The 21,918-nt window shown below is 45.3% G+C and overlaps 2 protein-coding genes and 1 long non-coding RNA gene across 6 annotated transcripts in view; 2 read left to right on the plus strand and 1 right to left on the minus strand.

Annotated features, from left to right (window-relative positions):
• Positions 1–15,963, plus strand: part of MTMR3 (myotubularin related protein 3) — a 119,557-nt gene extending 103,594 nt beyond the window's left edge. The window contains exons 17-20 of one of the 4 annotated variants that reach the window (XM_019506732.1): positions 152–262; positions 6,770–6,858; positions 9,892–9,918; positions 13,441–15,963. In XM_019506732.1, the coding sequence (XP_019362277.1) occupies positions 152–262; positions 6,770–6,858; positions 9,892–9,918; positions 13,441–13,612 (399 nt within the window). In that variant the 3' untranslated portion in view covers positions 13,613–15,963. The remainder of the gene's footprint in view (positions 1–151; positions 263–6,769; positions 6,859–9,891; positions 9,919–13,440) is intronic. The other 3 variants (XM_019506733.1, XM_019506735.1, XM_019506736.1) reach the window with 3 other exon arrangements.
• LOC109290302 (acyl-CoA dehydrogenase family member 11-like) overlaps positions 15,762–21,918 on the minus strand; it is a 33,150-nt gene continuing 26,993 nt past the window's right edge. Inside the window, exon 15 of the mRNA XM_019506739.1 lies at positions 15,762–16,465. Within this exon, the coding sequence (XP_019362284.1) occupies positions 16,405–16,465 (61 nt within the window). The 3' untranslated portion in view covers positions 15,762–16,404. The remainder of the gene's footprint in view (positions 16,466–21,918) is intronic.
• Positions 21,518–21,918, plus strand: part of LOC109290303 — a 16,571-nt gene continuing 16,170 nt past the window's right edge. Inside the window, exon 1 of the long non-coding RNA XR_002095568.1 lies at positions 21,518–21,674. This is a non-coding gene — a long non-coding RNA (uncharacterized LOC109290303). The remainder of the gene's footprint in view (positions 21,675–21,918) is intronic.

Consider the following 21,918-nt stretch of genomic DNA (forward strand, 5'->3'; position numbering starts at 1 on the left):
TAAATTGTAGGTGGGTAAGTGTATATGACCCAAACCCTGGTCTTTCCCAGCAGGAGGTGCACAGATTCCCCCTTCTCAGCTGTCCAAATCTTGTTCATGTAGAAGTGGGAGTATGTGCAGGTTCTGTTCAGCTATGTTTGTTTACCAACAGACTTCAATACCCGACTCGGAAAGCAATCTGGATCAGAACTGCTTGTCTCGCTGCAGCACAGAGATTTTCTCTGAAGCCAGCTGGGAGCAGGTGGATAAACAGGACACAGAGGTACAGACTAACTCCCTGTCTGTGATATTCCTTCCTCTTTCCTTCTGTTAGGACATAATATTCTTAACACAAGCCATAATATTACGGGTTCTGGTAAACTACCCCCGTTGCCTTAACTTGTCTTGTAATACTTTGAATGTCTGTACCTGTGCCTTTAAGCCCTCTGCTGTCAGCTGTCTACATATGAAATCTGTTTGAGAAACTGTGGAAGGACTTAATAATTCCCTGCACTACCTATTCACTATGTATGTGTTTGGCTTGGATGCCTTTACAGTGCAGAAATAAAATCAGGAACCGAGTTATTATGGGCAAAATCCTGTTTCATTTTATGGACCTAAATGGCCTGCACATAGCCATGTAATTGTAGCTTTTGGTACTTAGGTACAATTTGGGATTCTGTTTTGCCACAGGGAAAATGGAATTGCCCTGAAAGTTGGCAGTCCTCCTGTATTTTAGCCCAATAGCCTGGTGCATCCCCCTAGGGGGTAAAAGACCTGAGTTCTGGGACCCCCTTCCCCAGAACAAGTTTGTAACTGCATTGTCTGGTTCTCAGCAAGTGCTATAACAAGCAGGCATTGCTTATCTACACACCTTTCTCCTGGAGCTAGTCCATGTCACGTTGTATTTAATAGTCAGTGAATAAGTAATAGTAGAAAGTTTCTTCCCCACAAAAGTAGGGTCCCAGGCTAGATCCAAGGCCCCCTCCTTTTCAGGACTGCATTCAGCTTGCTGAGCCACACACCTTCCAATTTGTTCATTTCTCCTGACCCCACATATTTATACATCTTGGCTGACCAGTGGGCTAGCTTCAAATGGAGGGTTGGAGAGGGCTCTACTTAGACATAGTACTTGAACCATTCCAAGAATGTCACTGGTTGGAAACTGGTTAACAACTGTCCCAGTTTAGAGGCATCCATATGCACACTGCCAAGAGTTCTAAGTCACCTTTTAGGCATTGCAGTGCTGTCCAACTGCTGCTGGGGAGTGGTAGTGAATACGTAGGCCTGCATGCATGCCAGTGCCTTGCTCCAGTGTCCTCCAAAAAGAGGAAGACCCTGACTAGCTGGATGCCAAGGAAGGGGAAGAAGACGACATAAATCGACCATAGTTGCATTTTTCTGCTCGCTTTTTTCACTAACATCGAGTTCTATAAAGACCATTCCTACACTGTATATATAAAATTTCATGGTGCCGTGACTGAGGGAGCCCAGATGTACGTGGTTGTGTGGGTGTGTGATGGAGACTACCTAGACTTCTGCTTCTGGGTGCTCTGGTGGTGCCAGAGCTTTTGTAGCTTTTAAAGAGCACTTCCCCCAAGCCACTCCTCATTTTACTTCAGTTTCTGGCAGTGTACCAGGGTTCAGTGCATCGCAGGTTGATTTAGGAGTGAAAGGGTGGCCTGGGTGCTCTGGAGGGCTGCCCAAGGTTTCTGGCTCAGGCTTAAGAAGGCTTTCCCACAGGGAGGTTGGGGTTGGGAAGTGCCTAGACCCCTGCTAGTAGGTTCCCAGTATACTGGGTGCTGTGGTGTAGGGGGCTGCCAAAGGTCAGGAATGGAATTAAATTAACCAGTGGCTTGGGGAAAGTGTTGTTTAAAAGCTGCAAAGACTTGGTAGCCCCTTGGGAATTCAGAAGCAGGCGTACGCCACGACCCACCTAGCTACCTCCCTGGCTCAGATCAGCCTAGGATGCCCCAAAGCTTGGTTAGTTGCCACCAGTAGAATGAAACTGACCTGGGTCTTGGGGGGAAAGTTCTGTTTAAAAGCTGCAAAGAGATACTCAGCTGCCCTGGGACTGTAGAAGCAAGGGTACCCACTATACCCACGTAGCCACTGTCTTCTTTTTGCCCCCTAGCCCAAATCAGTCTGGGATGGCATGGACAGGGTCAGGGTTAATGACATACAGTTTTGGCAGTGTACCAGAGTAGCTGTGCAATGTGGGATATCTGGAAGTCTGCCCAGACACTAGTCACAGAAATATTAGTGTCTTCACATAATACTGAACCTGTTAAAAAATGACAAACAGGTATGCTTTGGAGACAGTCCAGGAGGTTTAAACCATTCTAAATTGGCTTGTCCCTCTAGACACTTGGGCCACGTCCACATGAGCAGGGGCATGTCTTTGCAGCAGCACAAATCATAGGGGCACAAATTTGTGCCACTACATTGTGCTGCAGTGCCCGCCTGTGCTCATGCAGTTTGCAGCGGGTCACATTGTTCCACTGGTCCGTGTGCTGCAGTGGGTACTGGCTGGGGCATAGGGTTCCTCACTGTGGGGCTAGCTGGTAGGCAGCCTCCATGCTGAGGCACCCTGTGACCTAGCCAGCCATGGAGTGCTACATGGAGACAGGGGAGCAGGCAGCCTATGGCTACCTGCTGCCCCATCTCCATGCACTGCAGAGCCTCCACACACAGGCACTCTGTGCCCCAGCCAGCTGCTCCCCAGCTGGCTGGGGTGCAGTGTGCCTCGAGACAGGGGAACAGGCAGCCCTGGGCTGGCTGCTGCCCTGTCTCCACCTGCCTCAGTGCAGGGGCTCCACTGTGAAGCATGTGGAGTTGCCACGTTGTGGCACCTTGGCCCCAGCCAGCCTCAGAGCAGCTGGTTGGGGCACAGTGTGCCTCGAGACGGGAACAGCCAACCCAGGGCTGCCTGCTCGAGGCACGCTGCACCCCAGCCAGCCAGAAGTGCACAGGGTGCCTCAGTGTGGGGTCTCTGCAGCACACAGAGACGGGCCAGCAGACAGCCCTCTGTCCTGGCATATGCCACTTCGGTGTGCTTTGCACTGCATTTTTCTTCCTTTTTTTTTTTTTGCTACCAGGAAATTCCAGTAGCAAATTTTGCCCCGGAACTGCAAATTCGAAGCGCTATGCATGGTTTAACATGCAAAGTATGCGACTTGTGGCACTGCAAAAAAAGTGTGCAGAACCACAGACCATACATGCCTGTAGGTCTGGATCCAGCCCTGTAGTTTAAACTGTGTTTAAACCAGTCCAAGTGTTACATTTGTCCATTCTCTCAGCCCTTGGTTGGAGGATTAGAGCACTTGGCTGGGAAACAGAAGACACTTTTAAAACCCCTGTGGGGCAGGTAGGTTGTAGAGCTGAGGTATCCTGCTCCCTAGCTAAGTGCTGTATCCACTGTATCATTGGGCTAAGTAGTAGAAAGGGACTTTCTCACACCTGATAGCCATGTTTTTTGCCTGCCTAAAATTTCAGGACTTGCCCAGCTTTACACATACATGAGCCATTTTGTTTCGCTTTCTACTTACCTAGCTGAAACAGCACTACCGAGCAGGGTAGTAGCACTGAAGGGCAATACTGGGCACAGTTGCACGAGAAGCTGGTTGCATAGTTGTTACTGTGCATTTAGTACTTGCATACACAAGTACTAAATGACTGTGCAGTAACCGGAGTTATTACACAGTAGCTTCGCCAAATGGCTTTTAGATCACACTTACTGCACAGAATCTCATTACTACTGTGTAGTAGCGTTGCATCATACTCTGTGCCATGAAATGCTACTCCACAGTAGTAACGAGCTACTGCGCAGTCAGTGTCTCATGTAGATGTGGCCACTGAGTTGCAAACTGTAAGTGCTGAGAGTTGCAGTTCTGCTTCTACATGTGCAACATTTAGGCATGTAAAGTGAAATGGGGTTAAGCCCTATTCGTTTCTGTGTGCCTGGGGAGAATGCACTGAATCACATTTTTGAGAGTTGTCTTTTCTTTATTTCATTATTGCCAACTCTGATTCTGTCCCCTTAAAGCAAAAGGCACCTTGCCTTGATTTTCTGAGTTTGGGTCATAGATTTCATAGATTTCTTGGGTTGGAAAGGACCTAGTAGACCATTGAGTCTGACCCCCTGCCCCAGGCAGGAAAGAGCGCTGTGGTTAAGTAACCCCAGGCAGGTGCTTGTCCAATCTCTTTTTGAACACCTCCAAGGTAGGGGAGAGCACAATCTCCTTTGGAAGCCCATTCCATATTTTGGCAACCCTCACTGTAAAGAATTTCTTCCTAATGTCTAACCTAAATCTACTCTCCTTCAGTTTGTGGCCATCCTATTCCCTGCTGACCACCTACGATGATCTTGTAGACAGCCAGAAGATCACCTCTCAGCCTTCTCTTGTGGAGGCTGAAGAGATTCAGGTCCCTCAGTCTGTCTTCATAGGATCTTACCTGCAGGCCCTCAACCATATGCGTAGCCCTCCTCTGAACCCTCTTAAGGTTATCCACATCCCTCTTGAAGCGCAGTGTCCAAAACTAGATGCAGTACTCCAGCTGTGGTCTCACCAATGCCGCATAGAGGGGAAGTATCACCTCCTAGACCTGTTCATGATGCACCTACAAATGCAAGAAAGAGTGCAGTTAGCCTTACTTATTACCTTATCATATTGGCGACTCATGTTTATTTTTGTGTCGACTATGACTCCAAGATCCCTTTCCACTGTTGCGGTACTCAGAATGGTACTTCCCAGTCTATAGGTGTGTTGGAGATTCTTTCTCCCCAGGTACAGCACCTTACACTTATCCTTGTTAAATTGCATCCTATTCTGATCTGCCCACTTCCCCAGTCTGTCCAGATCGGCCTGAATTCGCTCCCTGCCTTCCATTGTGTTTACTATACCCTATAGTTTGGTGTTGGCTACGAATTTGGACAGAGTGCTTTCAACACCTTCATCCAAATCTCTGATGAAGATATTGAACAGTACTGGTCCAAGGACAGAGCCTTGGGGAACACCACTGCCCACATCTCTCCAGGAGGAAACCATCCCATCCAACACCAGTCTCTGGGTGCGTCCCATAAGCCAGTTTTTCACCCACCTTAGTGTGAAAAAATCTACATCACAGCTGCTCAGTTTGCTTGTGAGAATTGGGTGCGACACTGTCAAAAGCCTTTTTAAATTCCAAGTAAGTAACATTTATCTCCTCCCCTGCATCTAAGTATTTTGTGAAGTGGTCATAAAAAGAGACCAGGTTAGTCAGGCAGGATCTGCCTGCTACAAACGCATGCTGGTTGCCCCTTAACATTGTATTACCCACTGGCCCCCCACAAATGTGATTCTTTATGATTTTTTCTAAAATCTTGCCAATAGAGGTGATGCTAATTGGCCTATAATTACCCAAGTCCTCCTTCCTCCCTTTTTTGAAAATAGGGACCACATCGGCCCCTTTTCCAGTTTTCTGGTACCTGTCCTGAGTGCCACAAGCACTCAAACAGTTGCGCCAGTGATTTCACTATGACACCAGCCAATTCCTTTAGTACCCTTGGGTGAAGATCATCGGGGCCCGCCAACTTAAATACATGCAGCCCCTCCAAGTACCCCTTCACTAGGTCAGTGCTAACCATTGCTGGATTGGTATTTCTCTCACACCGGACTAAAGTCTCGTTGGGAGGTGTGTTTGTATCTGTATCTAGGAATACAGATGCAAAGAAATCATTTAAGAGCTCCGCTTTATCCATCCTATCTGTTACGAGTTGCCCTAGTCCATTCTTTAGCAGCCCGATGTCATCCTGCGCCTTCTGTTTGCTCCCTATATGCTTAAAGAAGGCCTTTTCGTTGCTCTTAATCTTTGTTGCCAACTTGAGTTCTGCATCTGCTTTGGCCTAGCTCACTGCTTCCCTGCAAGCACGAGCCAAGCAGGTATATTCTTCCTTGGTGGCTGCCCCCTGCTTCCACAGTTTCCTCTGAAGGCTCTCCTGAATTTCCCTGCTCAGACAAGAAGGTATTTTGGCTCTTTTGCCTCCCTTTGTGTGTACTGTGATGGTACCCCTCTGTGCCTGCAGGATCAGTCCCTTAAGGAACTCCCACCCTTCTTGGACTCCCAGCTCACAGATGTGATTATTCCTCAGTCCCACTCTAACTAATTGCCTGAGCTTGTTGAAGTTGGCCTTTCAGAAGTCTAGGACTTCTGTCCTACTAGTTGTCTTACCCATCTTTCACCAGATAGTAAATCCTATCAATTGGTGGTCACTATCCCCTAGGTTACTTTGTACCTGTAGATCCCCCACCAAGTCCTCATCTGTGGCCAGCACAAAATCAAGTAAGGCATTTCCCCTAGTGGGACTGCATAACTCCTGTGTTAGATGCAGGTCCTGTATGCAGGTTAGGAACCTAGGTGAACGGCAGACCTAGCCAACTGCTCCTCCCAGCAGGTGTCTGGGTAATTTAGGTCACCCATGACAACCAGGTCCTTTGAGTGTACTGTCTTTAAGAGCTGTTTCAAGAATTCTAGTTCCAACTCCTCCTCCTGGTGTGGGGGTCTGTAGTAGACCCCCACTACCAAGTCCCTTTCACCCCTACCCCCCTTGAAACCTGACCCATAGGACTTTGATCTGTCCTTCTTCTGTCCTCATCTTTATTACAGAAATAACGTTCCCTAACGTATAGAGCAATGCCCCCCACCTTTTTTCCCCAATCTGTTCTGCCAGTATAGCCTGTAGCCCTCAGATTTGTCTCTAGATAAGTGCTGTGTCCTTGATACCTTTGTCTTTGTTTTCTGTGTTTCATAGGTAACACGATGGCTTCCAGACCACCTAGCTGCCCATTGCTATGGTTGTGACAGTACATTTTGGCTTGCCAGCAGGAAGCACCACTGCAGGTAAGTTACAAAAACAAAAGAAATTTTAAAGTATAAGGTCCATATTCACTGCTGAAGTCAAGGAACTCAGCTTTGAAAGACAAGGCTGCTTCCTTAATTGAACTCCCATTTGTTTATAGCATCTAGTTCAAAAATAGCAACTCGTATCAGCTCTGCACCTGTTGAAACATAGTCAGACCCCTTTTTCCCTTCAGTTTTGATTCAGAGGCCGCCTGCTGTTTGCAAACATAGTTTCATAAGTAAATGTTATAAACTACCTTATTTCCTCACGTACACCATGCCTCCCTAATAAGACACGCACCTCGTTTTTGAAAGGCAGGATGAAGAAGTAGAGATTTTTCCTTGAAAATACTGGTAAGTACAGTATTTTCCCAGGGAAGACACAGGCAACTGCAGTTATGGGCAGAGCAAAAGACTGTGGCTGCTCTGTTAGCTGCCTAGTAGGGCTGTGCAAAGCTTTGGGTGCTGATTTGTCTCAGAGGAGATTTGGCCTGATTCGGCAGCCGAATCTGAATTGAACCAAGAGACTAATAAAAAGGTCTGAATCAATTTGCAGCTCTCTGAATCAATTCAGAAAAGTTTCAGAGAGCTTCAGAGAGATTTGGAGATTCGAGCAGTCCCTGCTCGCTGCTGCAGGGAGCTGGACCCAGTCTGTATGCCGATAATTGGAGGGGGGGGGCTGGAGAAGCAGGGAGGGGACCATGGGGGGACTCCTGCCAGGCTCCATCCCCTGCCTGCTCCCCCAGCCCCCCTGAGCGCCCCCCCCGACCTATACCCACACTCCCAGCCCCCGCCATGGCTGCCCCGCACGGCCCAGCTCCCAGTTCTTTAAAAAAAAAAAGAAAAAAAAGAGCCCCCATTCACCGGCTGCTGCCGGGGTGGGGGGGCAATCCCTGCTGCCCCGCACTGTGTGGGGGGCTCTGCCACATGCTCCCAACCCCTGCCTGCTCTCCCCCCTCCCCCCTACCTTGGCTGTCCCAGCTCTTTAAAAAAAAAAGCCCTCACTCACTAGATGCTGTAGCAGCTGTCAGGACTTATGGGGGCTCATGGCAGAGCCCCCCATGCAACACAGGGCAGTGTGGGGCAGGAGATATCACCACCCACCCCCCCTCCACCTGGCAAGAGCTGGTGAGTGAGGGGGCTTTTTTTTTTTTAAAGAGCCAATGCTGGGGCAGGCAAAGTAGCCATGGGGGGCACTGGGAGAGCATGCAGGGGATGGGGGCTTGAGCCCCCACGCAGTGTGGGGCAGCGGGGTGCAGTGGGGATGGCCCCCCCACCTGAATCAGTTCAGGACAGTGATTCGAATCACCGAGTTGAATCACTGTCCCCTGAATCAGCTGAATCTGAAGCAAATATTAGCTGTTTCGCACAGGCTTACTGCCTAGCTGCAGGATGTGACAGGTGCCGCTGGCTAAACCAAGTTGCCCAAAGCCCCTTCTCTTGAGCTGAGCTGGGTGGGCAACCAGAAATGCCTGCCAGGTCCACAGAGAGCCTGATCCAGCAGCAGCACCACCTGCAGAGTCAGCTGAGGGCCTCTGTTCCAGCCTGGGCTTGGTTCTGCTTTAGAAGTGCAGAAGTTCATGCTGAATTAGTAGCAGCTTCTGCAGCATGAGCTTCTGCTGCAGAAAGTGTTTACAGCTAACAGCCAAGGAGCTGTGTGCTTCCTTTACTGTTCCCTGTGCCATATGTGCAGCATTACTTTCTCTACCCCCTCTCTGTTACTGCAGAAACTGTTATTACTGTATTTCCCTACTTAAAACATGCACACCAGTTTCCAGCAGCTGATTTTGGGGGAAACGTGTGTATATTGTACCTGAGAAAATACAGCATTGTACAGTCCATTTACCATTTAATACTGTCAACCCCTCAGTAACATTTTTTTCCATCACTGGGTAGAAAACTGTTTCCTTCTCCATCCCTCCTTTGCTCCTCATTATATGACTTGTATAAGAAATTTTGAGACAGACATCTGGAATACAGGTTGATTGGATTAGTCTTCGCAAAATCTGTTGCCCAGAAAGGCCATACTAGATAGAGCCAGCACAGTGGGTCTGATGAAGGGCAGGTAGCACTAGCCTGTTGATTAGTTTGATTTTGGCTTGAGACAGGGAATCACAGGTTTTTTGGCTGCATTTTAAAGCTTTTAGGAATCAAGATATATCACTATATTATACAGTCTTCTTGCTGAATCTTGCAGTTGACAAGGTGATCACAGGAGCTATAACTTAAAAGTTTATTTTTGATGCTGTATTGCCATAAGAAGCAGCACTGAGTTAAAACATAATCTTTGGTTTGTGTCCATTTTTCTATTTATTTTCTGTTTTGTCCTCCTGAAAAGATAAGCCCATGGAAGAATGAACAGAAGTTGAACAGTTTTCATTTTCCTAGGGTTCCTTGTCTATGTGTGTGTAGATAAATATATTTTATAACTTCAGATGAAAAGTATATGTTCTAAGTATTTAAATAATATGTGTCTGAAGAACATGATAAGAGATGAAGTCTGGTGTTTTCCTTTGTCTTTTCTCTACTGGGTTGTTTATTTTAGTCATCTATTGCAAAATGTTCCCATTCAGCATCATCGCTTTGCCTCCCATATCTCCCTGGACTCACTCTCTCACTTAGGATCTAGTCTACAACTTCCAGACAGGCCTGTGCTCTGGGGAATTCCCATTGTGCTTTTATATACTAAGGAGTTGAAACTGTTTCAGGATTTCAGTTTTATTCCCAATTGCCCTTTAGTTTTTGCATTTCCTGGTCTTACTGTTTCCAACTTTGTGGTTTATAAGATACCACCTGTAAGTAATAAGCTCCCTGAACAACTAGAAGACCAAAAAAAGTTTCAGTAATTTACATTGTCATTAATCCTGCTGCACAGGGTGGATCTTCGTCCTTTCTCCCTTTGAAGGTGAAATGAGTTTTAAAATCACATATTCTAAACTTTTTGCCAGGTTAAAAAAACTCCAGTGTCCCTCATTGCCACTATTTGCTTCTTTTGCTATTTTCTCTTCTGAGCTGTTTCTCCCCTCCTTGCAGGGACATTGAACGTGTTGATCAAACCTGGTGAGCATTTGCAACAGCCTCTGTCTGTTGTCTGTCTGTATTTCTTTGATAACTTCTCCAAACTAACTTTATTCCCTTTCTTTGTTTTCCACTTGCCCAGAAACCACCAAAAATTAATTGTGGATGGATAGTACAGCCTGCCAGGGATTTAGAGCTCTAAACAGGCCACTGTTTCCACAGGAAGGCATTTAGGATTAAGCTTTTTGTAGCATAAACACATCTCAGTTTAAACCAAGTCTCATTTTAGTAGTAAATCATTTGTTTGAGTAGCAAACCGTGCTTAGTCACCAGTTTATTTTCAGTTCCTTTCCTTTTTGCCGTAGTATTGCTGGAATCCTTCAAGACAGTCCTGGTGTAGCTTTGAAGTGTGTTGGAAGGAGATGACCAACAATTATAGAGAGACTAAAATACCCCAGGAATAACAAGCAGTGTGGGGAGCAGTAGTATAAGGGGTGGATGTTTGTGACTGGCCAGACAAGGGAGGTGTGGTAGTCAGATTATGATGAGGCAAAGAAAATGCCATCTCTCACAGGATGAATATGATTTTCCAGGCACTGTAGAGGAAAGCCAAATTTGATGGGTTTTTTGTTTGTTTGTTTTGGGGGTTGTTTTATTTTGTTCTGTTTTACGTCTCTCAGGTGAAGCAGATGTCTGGCAGGGTGTACAGGACTGAGTTTCAGTGTGACGGGTTGTCATTTCAGAACGGTGTGCCCCGTCACACGGGGTTAGGCAGGGGGAAACACTCAAACGTGTAAGATGAGCTACTTCAAGTCAGCACGTATCTTAAAAAATACTGTTGGCTGCTCTTCATTATAGTTTGCCAACGGTAAGTTTGTGCTGAATACTTATTGCTTCAGCAGGACTGTAGGATACCTGAACTGCTTTCCTGCAGGGCTTTTCTGTATTATATTGCATTAAGTCATTTTCACTCCAGCTGTTTTTGATGGCATCCATGAGGCAGTGTCAAAACCACCATACAAATCTATAGCCATCATTGAGTTTGCTAGTGCTGAGAGTAAGACCAGAGGCTGGCTCAAGGAGGTAAAAATGGGATTTCCCTTTGCTGACTGTCACTCCATTAGTGACCGACATCTGGTAATCTCAAAAGATGAATCAAGATTGCTACGTGTAGACTTTTCTTCCTAGCAGAAATCTCTTGGCAGCAGCAACAGTTTCCCACCGGAGTTAATGAGAAAGGTTTCAGCCAAGCAGATAAACCCTGGGAGTTTCTGAGTCGAACATGAAGAATTCAGATCCCTGAAGTTCAGTGCTAAAGCCTTAATAATGCCTTCCTAGTCTTCGAGGGCAGGGTTGTGAACTGGAGTTCTCGTCAGCTTCACTTGATCAGAGCCAGGCTTTGCGGGGGCGTGGGGGAGAAGAATTTCAGTCATTTTCCAGATTTAAATCTTATCCACAGCTCCCTTGAGGTGCATGAGCCAGTGTGCCTCCGCCAACTGACACCTGACAAGACTGCGTATAAGACTGTTCATTGTGCTGCATAGTCGCTGTCACTTTCTAAGCATGGGATAGATACGTGGCTGCTCATCTCATGGCTTTGCATGATTCGTGTTGACTTTCATACATTTTCTCTATGTAGAAGTGTGGGGCTGCCGTGCTTCCACTGAGCTACTGTACACACATTTATTGTATCATGCAGGAACTGGGAGGACCACAGTTTTTTAATTTTATTATGACTTTCTGTTTGTCTTGTACTTTGATTTTCTAAAGAATGTACTTGTAAGAAGCTGGAGGAAAAGGCCCAGTTACCCCCAGGTACTTATCCTTACCAAGCAGGCAGTTTTAGACAAGTAAAGCAACCCCAAAGCCTTTTTCTGTTAAGCCACTGTTCAGACCTGGATCACATTATTAGTTAACGAAGTAAGAGCCCTTCAGCAGCCTTTTTGCCAGCTTGCACTAGGTGAGAGTTTAAGGTTGTGGGACCACAAACAAGTTACTGCAAGGTAAATATGGGCAGGAGTTTACAACATGGCAGTTATTCCACATACCTGTTTGTCCTCTCTCCTATCCAGTGGTACACAAAAGTTAACTTGCAGTAACTTACTTCTCTTTCATCAAGGAGCAGCCAGACAGAGGTTAGCTTTCTCTTACCTGAGAGCATGCCTGCGAGCAGTTACCATAAAGCAGCTGCTGTGCTGTAAATCCTGTGCTTTTTTACTTTGTGGTAACTTATTCTTGTGCCCGGGCCCTCAGCCAGGGTCCCAGGACACACACTGAGAACTAAGTAACATTTTCAAAAGAGCGTCAGTGATTTAGGCATCTAAGGCCCTTTGAAAGTAGGATTTAGGCACCTAAAACACTCAGCAAGAGAGGCCAGGGATTGAATTACAAGTGGAAAGTGAGGCCTAAATGTGCAGTCCACTGTCACGTAACTGCAGTCCCATTTGGGATTCTCATTCACCACAGAGCAAAATGGGTGACAGAATCAACCTGGATGAGCACCACACGAGGTAAAATGGAGGGGGATGAGGGACCTTCAGCCGCTTAGCCCTGTAGCTTAATAGTTAGAGCATCTGCCCTGGGAGCAGAAGACCTAGGTTTTATGTCCCCCGTAGCCAGAAGGAGTTTGAACCTACATCTCCTAATCCCCAGAAAATTGTTCAGGCCTTCTGTAGGCATGACTTAGCCACTTCTCCAGCCCTCCTCCTGAAGCTGGCCAGACTGCACTTTTCATTTCATTGGCTAGACTGTATAAACAGTATTAGACAGGTTTTGCCCCTTTAGGAGCAGGGACAGCACTCAGCTCAGCCTTCAGCTGCCCTGACTGCCCTTCATTCCCAAGCAGCAGTCATCTCAGTGAACCACATGCTCTGTCTTACACTTTTGCTTCTGGTTCAATATAACTCCCTCTCTGGGCTAGCTGTGCCCAGCTCCAAGAGAAGTGCTGGAGAAAGCTGTGCATATAGACTTGCCTGTGCCACACTGGTGCCAGGAAGCAGAGCCACAGATTCAAACCCCATGTGTGAGGGAGACCTAGAAACTGGGGCTTCCTGGATAAGTGTCCTTGTCGTTGGGTCCAGCCTCAAATACCAGATCCTCATTTTTTTTCTGCGGGTAAAATCCTGTGACTTACCTTGCCTTGGGGGTATACATGGGCAAATCTGTTTCACTGCACAGCTGCCTAGGCAGACCAGAGCCATACTGAGTATGTTTAGTGGCAGTATGCAAAGCTGAATTGAAAACTCTGCATAAGTGCCAAAAACTGCAGATATGCAGCTGAATATGTTAATTTTGGTACATAACAGGTAAAAGTATTTAGCTTTCAATCTCTACCTTAGCTATAGAGCTGGTCCCATCAGTGCTGCAACATGGGTGTGGGGTGGGGAAGCTTGCCCTGTTTCTGCCTGTGCTCTGTTACTTAAAAAATACAAGTGCAGTCTCCCAGGCTAGCCACTTTCACAGGCACTTATTAAGAGGTAGTGTCAGGTTAAAACATGAGTAGCTGTGTTAATATGCTTCTAATTTTTTTCCATTTCTCTCTCCTCTTCTTGTTCCTGCTTCAAGGAATTGTGGAAATGTCTTTTGTTCCAGTTGCTGTAACCAGAAGGTGCCAGTTCCTAGTCAACAGCTCTTTGAACCCAGCAGAGTCTGCAAATCTTGCTACAGCAGCTTGCAACCCAGTTGTTCCAGCCTTGACCTTGAACTGGATAAACCCATCACTGCCACTTCAAATTAAAGCTCCAGCCTGGAAGGAATGGGAAAGAGAGACAGTGCTAATCTTCCCCTACACAGACCCGCACATGCTTGGTGAACTGATGCTGGTAGGACTGGAGAAGCCATGCACTTTGGAGTTTAAGGCATGGAACACTGCTCGGAGGATCAGAGCTCTAGGATGTACCACTGGATTGTGGGACTCTTCTTTTCCATCTATTGCCCCCCCTTTCCTTTTTATCTTGTTTGTGTGTACATATATATATAATATATATATATATATATTATTTTTTTTTTGGTTTGCTGGAAGACTGTAGAGTGGGAAAGGAGGCTGGGTCCAGAGCCAGGTCTCTGATGCTTTTGGCACTCCCACTGCTGTGTTGAAGACAGACTTCTCCTTTTTATGGAGGAAAGGAGAGGAGGGGGATCAGTCCAGAGATGGCGTGCAGAGCGTGAATACCTGTAGCGTCAGTGCTAGTGCTTTCAGTCACTCCTGTTACTTCCAAACCAGAAACTGCTGTTTGGGAACCTGTTGCTGCTAGAAGAAATGGGAATCTCTTTCCCAAGAGAGCACTCTCCCTCTCTGTTCTTAGAGTGGGTTTAGTTATCCTCCCTGCGTGAAAGGGGAATCAATCACAGATTTCCATACTCAGTGGCTCTGTACATACTTATTATATAATCCATGTGTTATTGCCATTAGCCAAGTTGGCCATTATTTTGAGTGGAAACATCTGGACACCTTTGGCTAAGGAAAGTGTGCGCTTGTTTGAGGGAAGTGAGAAGGAAGGGGATTGAACAGACTGCTTGTTTGGGGGTGGTTTTACACTGGCATCTCTATGTAAGATTCTGTAAATGCAATTTATTTAAAAAAAAAAAAAAAGGGGATGTCCGGGAAATTAGAAGGCTTTTAAACTTCTACCCTTGCTCCATTTTTAGGGTGGTTTACACGGAAGGCAGAGCTGTTTCACTAATAGTACATTCACATGGTTCCTACAAACATAGGATGAATATCATACTGTAGATCAGACTCACACTTTAATGAGATAACCCAGAGCAACTAACGGACAGCTGTGATATGCTAACTAAATGTCATTACCCTCAGGCTGTCAGCCAGTAAAAGGTAGCATACCGCCTCTGGTACCATCTGTGAAACATTTCCTTCTCTTCATTCTGTGGTCTGCATACTCCAGACATGAAAATCCTGACCAAGGGCCCTATGCAGAATAAAACAAATCATGGATTTTTCCATGCTTTTATAAGTCACCTCAATAAAGTGTGAGTCTCTCTAACAGAGAACTGTTTGTACCTATGTCTCTTCCTTTTGATAAACACTGCTTAGTGCAGTTTGGAGAAGAAAGGTACATTATAACATTCTGCTTCATGATTTATTGTCCACATTTAAGTTGTGACAGCTTCTGCTTCTGATGTTCTCAAAAAGAACAAATCCCACTGAAGTATTTGAAAGTTGTTAGTATTAACGTGCAAGGAATTATAATGGATCTTGGGCAAGATGGATACTCGCTGTTAGTGAAGCATCAAAACATCACCTAGAGTGAAGCTCACACAGAGAGAATGTCTGGTAGCACCTAATGGGAAAGAAGTGTCAAGGCCTTTTACTTTTGACATCTGAACTTTCCACACTCTTTGAGAAAGAAGCATAAACTGCTGTAGAGTTAAGCTAAAGATTCACAAGACATACATGAATGTTTCAAGCTGTTTCACATAGCAGCCTATGTACTTAAATTACAAAGGGGCTGGTAACAAGACTCCTTGAGTTTTTCCCTGGTACATGCTTTGAAACACTTTCAGATCATCGGTAGGGAAGAGCAGACAGAAAGACAGGGTCTCCCGTTTGAGTTGTATCTAGAATCAATTGTTCCTGGAACTGCTCTAGATGTTACAATTTCAGGTAAAACAGAGAAAGTTGGAACAGGAACCAGAGTAATACACAGCTCCTATCACTCTGGCTTTTCCATTGAGGTTGTGATTAGAAGTCTGATTTTGGGGGACATGGTATAGTTCTGCACACTAACATGGTGTGGTTTTGTGGTGCAAATAGACAGTCAAAACTAAGTCTAAGATTCTGCAGTTCCTAATGACAGGTGCCAAGAGGTTATGATACGGGTTTTTTGGGTCTGTGATGTATAGTGTGAATAAATGCTTGCAGCTCTTAGTCTTTTTTGATCAATGAAGCACTTTTTTATTAATATTATTTTTCTTTTTATGTAAAGGAGGAACTGATATCTCTCCATAGCTGTATATATAACCCTTCTCTCCTAAAGAGAGTAAAGTGCTCCTATATTTTTCATTTTTGTCAAAGCAAGAAGTAAATACTTTAGAATTGTTGAATATATAAATAAAAGTGAATAAAATTTAGAGTTTTGCATGGGAGCATTTGCTAACACACTTTCTATTTTTTTATTTTACCTTCCTGTCCTTAGGCGAAGTATTTGAGGTTCAACAGAGACATTGATGCCTTTGATAAAAAAGACTGAAAGCCTCCTCTTGCTTTCTTTTCCACTGTGTGTCTTTGCAAGGAACATGCGCATATTTTTTTAGAAGAAAAAATATATATTATGGTTGGTTTTACTGGTATTAGAATCCCAGCCAGGTTGTGGGGGGAAGGGGACATAAAAATTAGCAGCATCAGGTGCTGTTCTGTAACAATCAATGCAGTTTTCCTTTGAACAGAAAAACTGGGTGTTAAGAGAGTTTGATCCTCCTTTGTACCTCAGATTTTTCTTCCCTTGCGCTGACCATCAGATTTCAAAGCTTGATATAATGATTACCCCAAACATGCTGAAACGGCACAGGTCATCAGACCTCATCCCAGGCTTCAGTACAGTTTGGAAAAGGGAGTTTCGCATATGTCCACCATCTGCAGCAAACAAAGTGTTAGTATTCACTGTAAGATAATGCTGGTGAAGAATTTGAAGCCCAGTTCTGATTTGCATGATTTCTGCCTTATTTTCAGTGCTTTATGGAGAAGCCAGGGGTCTTTGGGAACAAACCAAATTCACTCAGGTTTAATGATGAAAACTGTTATAATCTCAAGCTGGACAACTCTACTAGTTCTTCTGAAAAACCTCACCTGCATAAGGGTCTAATTCTCTTAGAGCTGCTAGTTTGTTTCAGTAACATTACTTCGTGTCCACACCTGTCCACTTCCCATCACACAACCTTGTGGTTTCTTTTATTAATTTTTTACTTCAGTATTTTATGTCAGGAATTTTGTACTGAGCTCTCTGGGTGATTGAACAATTCTCTAAGAGTCTCTTGCTTATTTTGGCACAGCCCTATTCTAGCCCCAAAGTGTGGTGCACAGCTATTTTACAATCTTAGTGCATTTTTCTTTAAAAATCAAATAATACTGCTGATTCTCGAGAGAGCTGTGAGCACGGCCAGTGGCTCTCTCTCACAGCTTCAAGAACAAAGTTTAAAAAATCCCATCTAATGTTGTGCACTGTTAAGAATGAGTAAGGGGACTTTCAGGGTAATCGTCAGTTATACACTAGAGTAATGTGATTTTAGATAGCTCCTTTCATACCTGAGTTATTTCAAAGTGCTTTTCCGCTAACTCATTATTCTGTAATACAATGATTGTAGGCTTCATCCGTGCATCAGCATCTCTGGCCTCAGACATGACATATGCTATCATTGAAAGCTGCTCTAGTACGAAAGGGCTGTTGAGCAGGAAACTGGAATTATCCCCGTCTATTGCCAGAAAGATCTGATGTTTAATTTCCTCCTGGAGTTACTCCAGTATTGAACAGCAAAGGTTTTCAATTTGAAGAACCCAAAGGGACTGCCCTTCTAACAGGTGAGCAGTCCCTTTGAGTGCATTGCATTGCTGATGTTTAGGAGTCTATGTCCAAGGGATCAGTTATATCTAAAAAATATTTGTTCCTCTTCTTTGATGGAGCTGGTAAATACCTTAAAATTGCAAAAGTACAGTTGCTATTGTAAAATACAACTTCAGTGCTGCCTTACCTGCTGTGCACTCCTCTTGAATGATGTTCAAATAGGCTTTGAAACACTTGTGAAGAGACTAGCTGTTCACTGGTGGTTTAAAGAAAAGGCTGGCTGTCTTATGGAGTCAAAAAGCCTCACATGAAATAACCTAAGTATGCTTACAGCTGGGCAGCAGTTGTCCCAACAGCCATTAGAACAGAGTTAGTGAACAGGTGCCATGCTGATGGGGATGGGAGCTGATCAGTTGTTCACACCTTGAGTTGACAGTCAACAGATGAAGTATGCTGGTGGTAGTGTGAGTGGCAATAAGTCATGAGTGCTTCACCTGAGGGGTCAAGAACAGGTTAGCAGTTGCTAAAAAAAGAAGGAAGAACTCAGGCTTCAGTATGTAGGAACATAGCATGGTTCAAAACTGCCACTTTAAGCTGTTTTGTGGGGCTGGTAAAAAGCGGTAACCATATGCAAGTGTGCCGAGCTGATTCAGTCATGTAGAGGAGCTTGGGGGTGCAGATGCCTGCTTGCCTTTTTGACAGATCCTGCGTTCCTGTAGGCTTCTCATTGGTGCGATAAGCTAAGAGAACTATCAGTGTCCCTCCACAGTTCATTAAAGGATCAGGCTGTAACTGGCTCTTTCAAAGGAGGTGTACAAACCACTGCTGCAAATATTGCTGCATGGAAGTCAGTTCACTCACGGTTTTGGTTCATATTCAGGTTCTGAATCAGGATCTACATTGTCTCTAAAGCCATCATCAATTATATCACCCAGAAGGGATTGCTTATCGCTGCTATTTAGCAAGCCACATAGAATCATTATTTTTGGCTAAAAACGGCAAGCAGCATTTTAGACTCTTTTCTCTAGGTTGAACAATGGGTATGAGTGTAGCTCTGGTTCATAGAAATGCCGAATGGAAGCATGTGTTTGGAGTTGCATAGATGCTTATGTTTAGGTTGTTTTAAGGGACAGCTTGGTAATTCTGCTGTGGGCAGTTTCAGTCCCTTTACAACCACAAAAACTGTTGGAGCAGCACAGAGGATCTAAATATACAGCCAAAATCTAGCCCAAGGTGCATGAAATTGTAGTTTATCCACAGCTTTCCCTACACTATATAGCCTAACCTGGCTCTCTGGCTAAGTGGGAATCCACCAGCACAACCAAGAGGTAACAGATGCTGAACTATAAATGTTAATACAGCCATGACGCTACCCACATTTGTCTGTCTTTGTTTTTTGCACACTGTGGACATCCCATTTCCTGGACAGATAAATAATGATTCTCCATCCCTTCATTTTATGCTCACAGGATAGGCTCTAGTCCTCAGATTGTTGCATTTGAGGGTTTCATGATTAACAGAGCCTTTGGACTTTCAAATTTTTGAAATGCTGCTAAACTTACCTTACTATTTAACAAGTATATGTTTTGAGGGGGGTTTTTTTGTTTTTTTTTGTTTTGCCTGTTTCCCGGAGTTATCTGATTAAATGAATTATCTTGCAGTGGTCACAGGTGATGCATTTGATTGTACCTTTCTGGTGGAATTTGTATTAAAATGGCATCTGACTAATTACTTCAAGAACATTAAGTGTTTCAAAACATGCAGACCTATGAGACCAGAGAGCTGTTTATCAGCAGTATAAATTGTTAGACCCTAGTGCTTACTTGTTTGTAACAGCATTTATTCTGCTGTAGCCTCAGAGTGAATATTTAGATCTTAATAAATTTGTCTTTTTCATACACAGTGACAGTTTTACAGTCCATTGTGTTTTGTACCACAGTGTCTACTTAGGGCTCCCAGTTTATGATGTTTCTTCTTAGGCAAATTATAGCTCATACACATAGGCAGCAGAAGACCGGGCCTAACAGGGCTTAGCTCCCTCAACGCAGCTCCACCGCTCCACTGTGACACCGTAGCACTGCACCCAGCACCCCCAGCATGCACTGGCCCTGCAACAGCCGTACAGGAGGGAGGTGGCCCCGTACTGCCCTGCGCCACTCTGTACTGTCCCCTGCACCCTTAGCCCCCCCGCTCAAATAATATTCTCTCTCACCACCACTGCTCATACATTAGGCAAAGTAACATTTTCAGTGTTCAGAAGTGGATATTAATGCATAAAAATTGGACATGACATCTTGAGCATGAAGCCCTACCAAACACTACATTCCTGGAGCAAAGCTCCCAGCAGAAATAGGGATCTGGCTGATTTTACCAGCAAGTGGCCAGATTTTGTATTGAAAACACCAAGGCTTAGAACCCCCTGGCTATGTTCTTTAGTTACCTGCATCAAGGCTTGGTAACAATGATTAACCGTGGTGAATTCAGAGACCGGATCAGATAAGACAGTGAACATGCTAGATGGGATGTTGCTGTAATTTTGGACTGGGGTGAAGACGGTGGTAGGTTAAAGTGACATCAAAACCTCTCCTCAAGATTACTGCCCACCCACTCTGTGAGCTAACATACAGTTCAAGAGCATGTACTGGAGACTGGGCCTGCTTTGTCTCCTTATACGTGCTGTGAGCGCTGTATGTACCTCAAAAACACCAGTGCCGCACAACAGAAACACATTGGCCTCTTTCCTCATTCCTTTTCCCAGAGCTATAAAATCACACTTCACTGTCAGGTTCAAAGAAACGATTCCATATCTCAAACCATTACGCCTTGTGTATTTGATCTCACTGAAATTGGCTTTTCTTAAACAGCAGATATAATATAGCACAGAGTCAATGCTGATCCCTAAATTTGACTTCTGATACACAGAGGGCCAGCTTCACATATGAGCCAGGCACCGATGTCTAGCGTGCAGGCATCACTGAAGTCCTCACAATTCTTCTTGGTTTCTGCCTAAGCCTGTAATGTATGTTTCTCCAACCTTTTATTTTATTGAACTGTTCAGGACCCCTTCCCTGCATAACCATCTTCAGGATTCCAACTACAGGACAGTAATGCCCACAACGTGACATAGGCTTGGCATTTCAGTGCAGATGGGATTTACCATGTCCAAGTTATGCTATAGCCTTGAAATCATGTTCTTATGGCCAAAGCAGCTGTGGACAATGAGTGACAAATCACAGCCTGTGCAAGGAGCATGTCACAGGGAAATAAGACGGGAAAGGAATATGATAAAGCTGAACATCCATTTTATTTAAAACTGGGACCATTTCTGTGTTTGGATCAGGCTGCCACTTCAAGGTCTTCTTAAAGGCATTGTATACATTTGAGGTTTTTGCAGGTGATCATTTGAGCACATTTTCTCCTGCAAGAGATGCTCAAGAGCAGACATTGTATTTGAGGTGCCATCCATGCCCTTGGAGTGCTGCAAGCACTAGGAATTGCTCTATAGCACTTTGTTTGTAGCAGAACATGTAACATTTGTACAGTTAGGTGTAGCACTACAGGAGGTTTCTCTTGCTCATCTGGCATCCCCAGTCCTCCACTCTCCCCCACTCCTCCAAGGAGGGCAGGAGAGGGAGAGCAGCAGGGCAGCAGTGGGCACTCCTCACCAAAGCCACCTTTGCTCCAGACTCCGGGGGAGCAGCAACCAAGAGCTCCCCATGCCTGCAGGGGTGGCCGGCAGCAAGGAGAGCTACAGCTCCCAAACCAGAGCAGCATCTCACAGTGACAGCCCTCCTTTTCCACACCTGGCTGTCAGCTCTGCTCCTCAGTCCCTACCATCACACTGCTGTTACCCCAGCAGCAGAGGGGGCAGAAACCACTGCTGCCCACACTGTCAGAGACTAGCTGTTGGGTGATCATTGGTAGCCTGCCAGTCCCCCTTCTCTGATGGGAGAGGGAACAGCAGGCTGTCAGTGATAGGGCTCGCTGGCAGGTTTCCCTGTAGAAGCAAGCAGGGGGAAGCAGAGCAAATCCCTTTCACACCCTGGCTAGAAAGCATCTCTTTGTGGCAATTTTGTAATGCTCCAGCCAGGGAGCTATGAATGTGAGTTCCCCCCAGCACTGTATTTCTGTAGAGCTACAAAGTGATGTAGCATCAAAGAATCCATTTCTAAGCACTCAGAAGAGAAGACGGTGATTAGGAACCGTCAGGACAGATTCGCCAAAGACAAGTCATGCCCGACCAACCTGATTGCCTTCTAGGATGAGATGACTGGCTCTGTGGATGTGGAAAGACCAATGGACATATACCTGGACTTTAGGAAGGCTTTTGATACTATGTCCCACAGCCCCCATGGCTCACCAAAAGCATCCGGGAATGTCTCCTTGCTAAAAAGGTGGCCTACACCCAATGGAAAGAAGGGGTCATCACCAAGGAGGGCTATTCTGCAGTTGCTCGGGGATGTAGGTGGGTAGTTAGGAAGGCCAAGGCAGAGATGGAAGTGGGACTAGCTTCCCGGATTAAGGACAA

This window comes from Gavialis gangeticus, unplaced genomic scaffold (assembly GCF_001723915.1).
Source record: "Gavialis gangeticus isolate Ggan-Ray unplaced genomic scaffold, GavGan_comp1, whole genome shotgun sequence".
In the NCBI taxonomy this organism is placed as follows: Eukaryota; Metazoa; Chordata; order Crocodylia; family Gavialidae; genus Gavialis; species Gavialis gangeticus.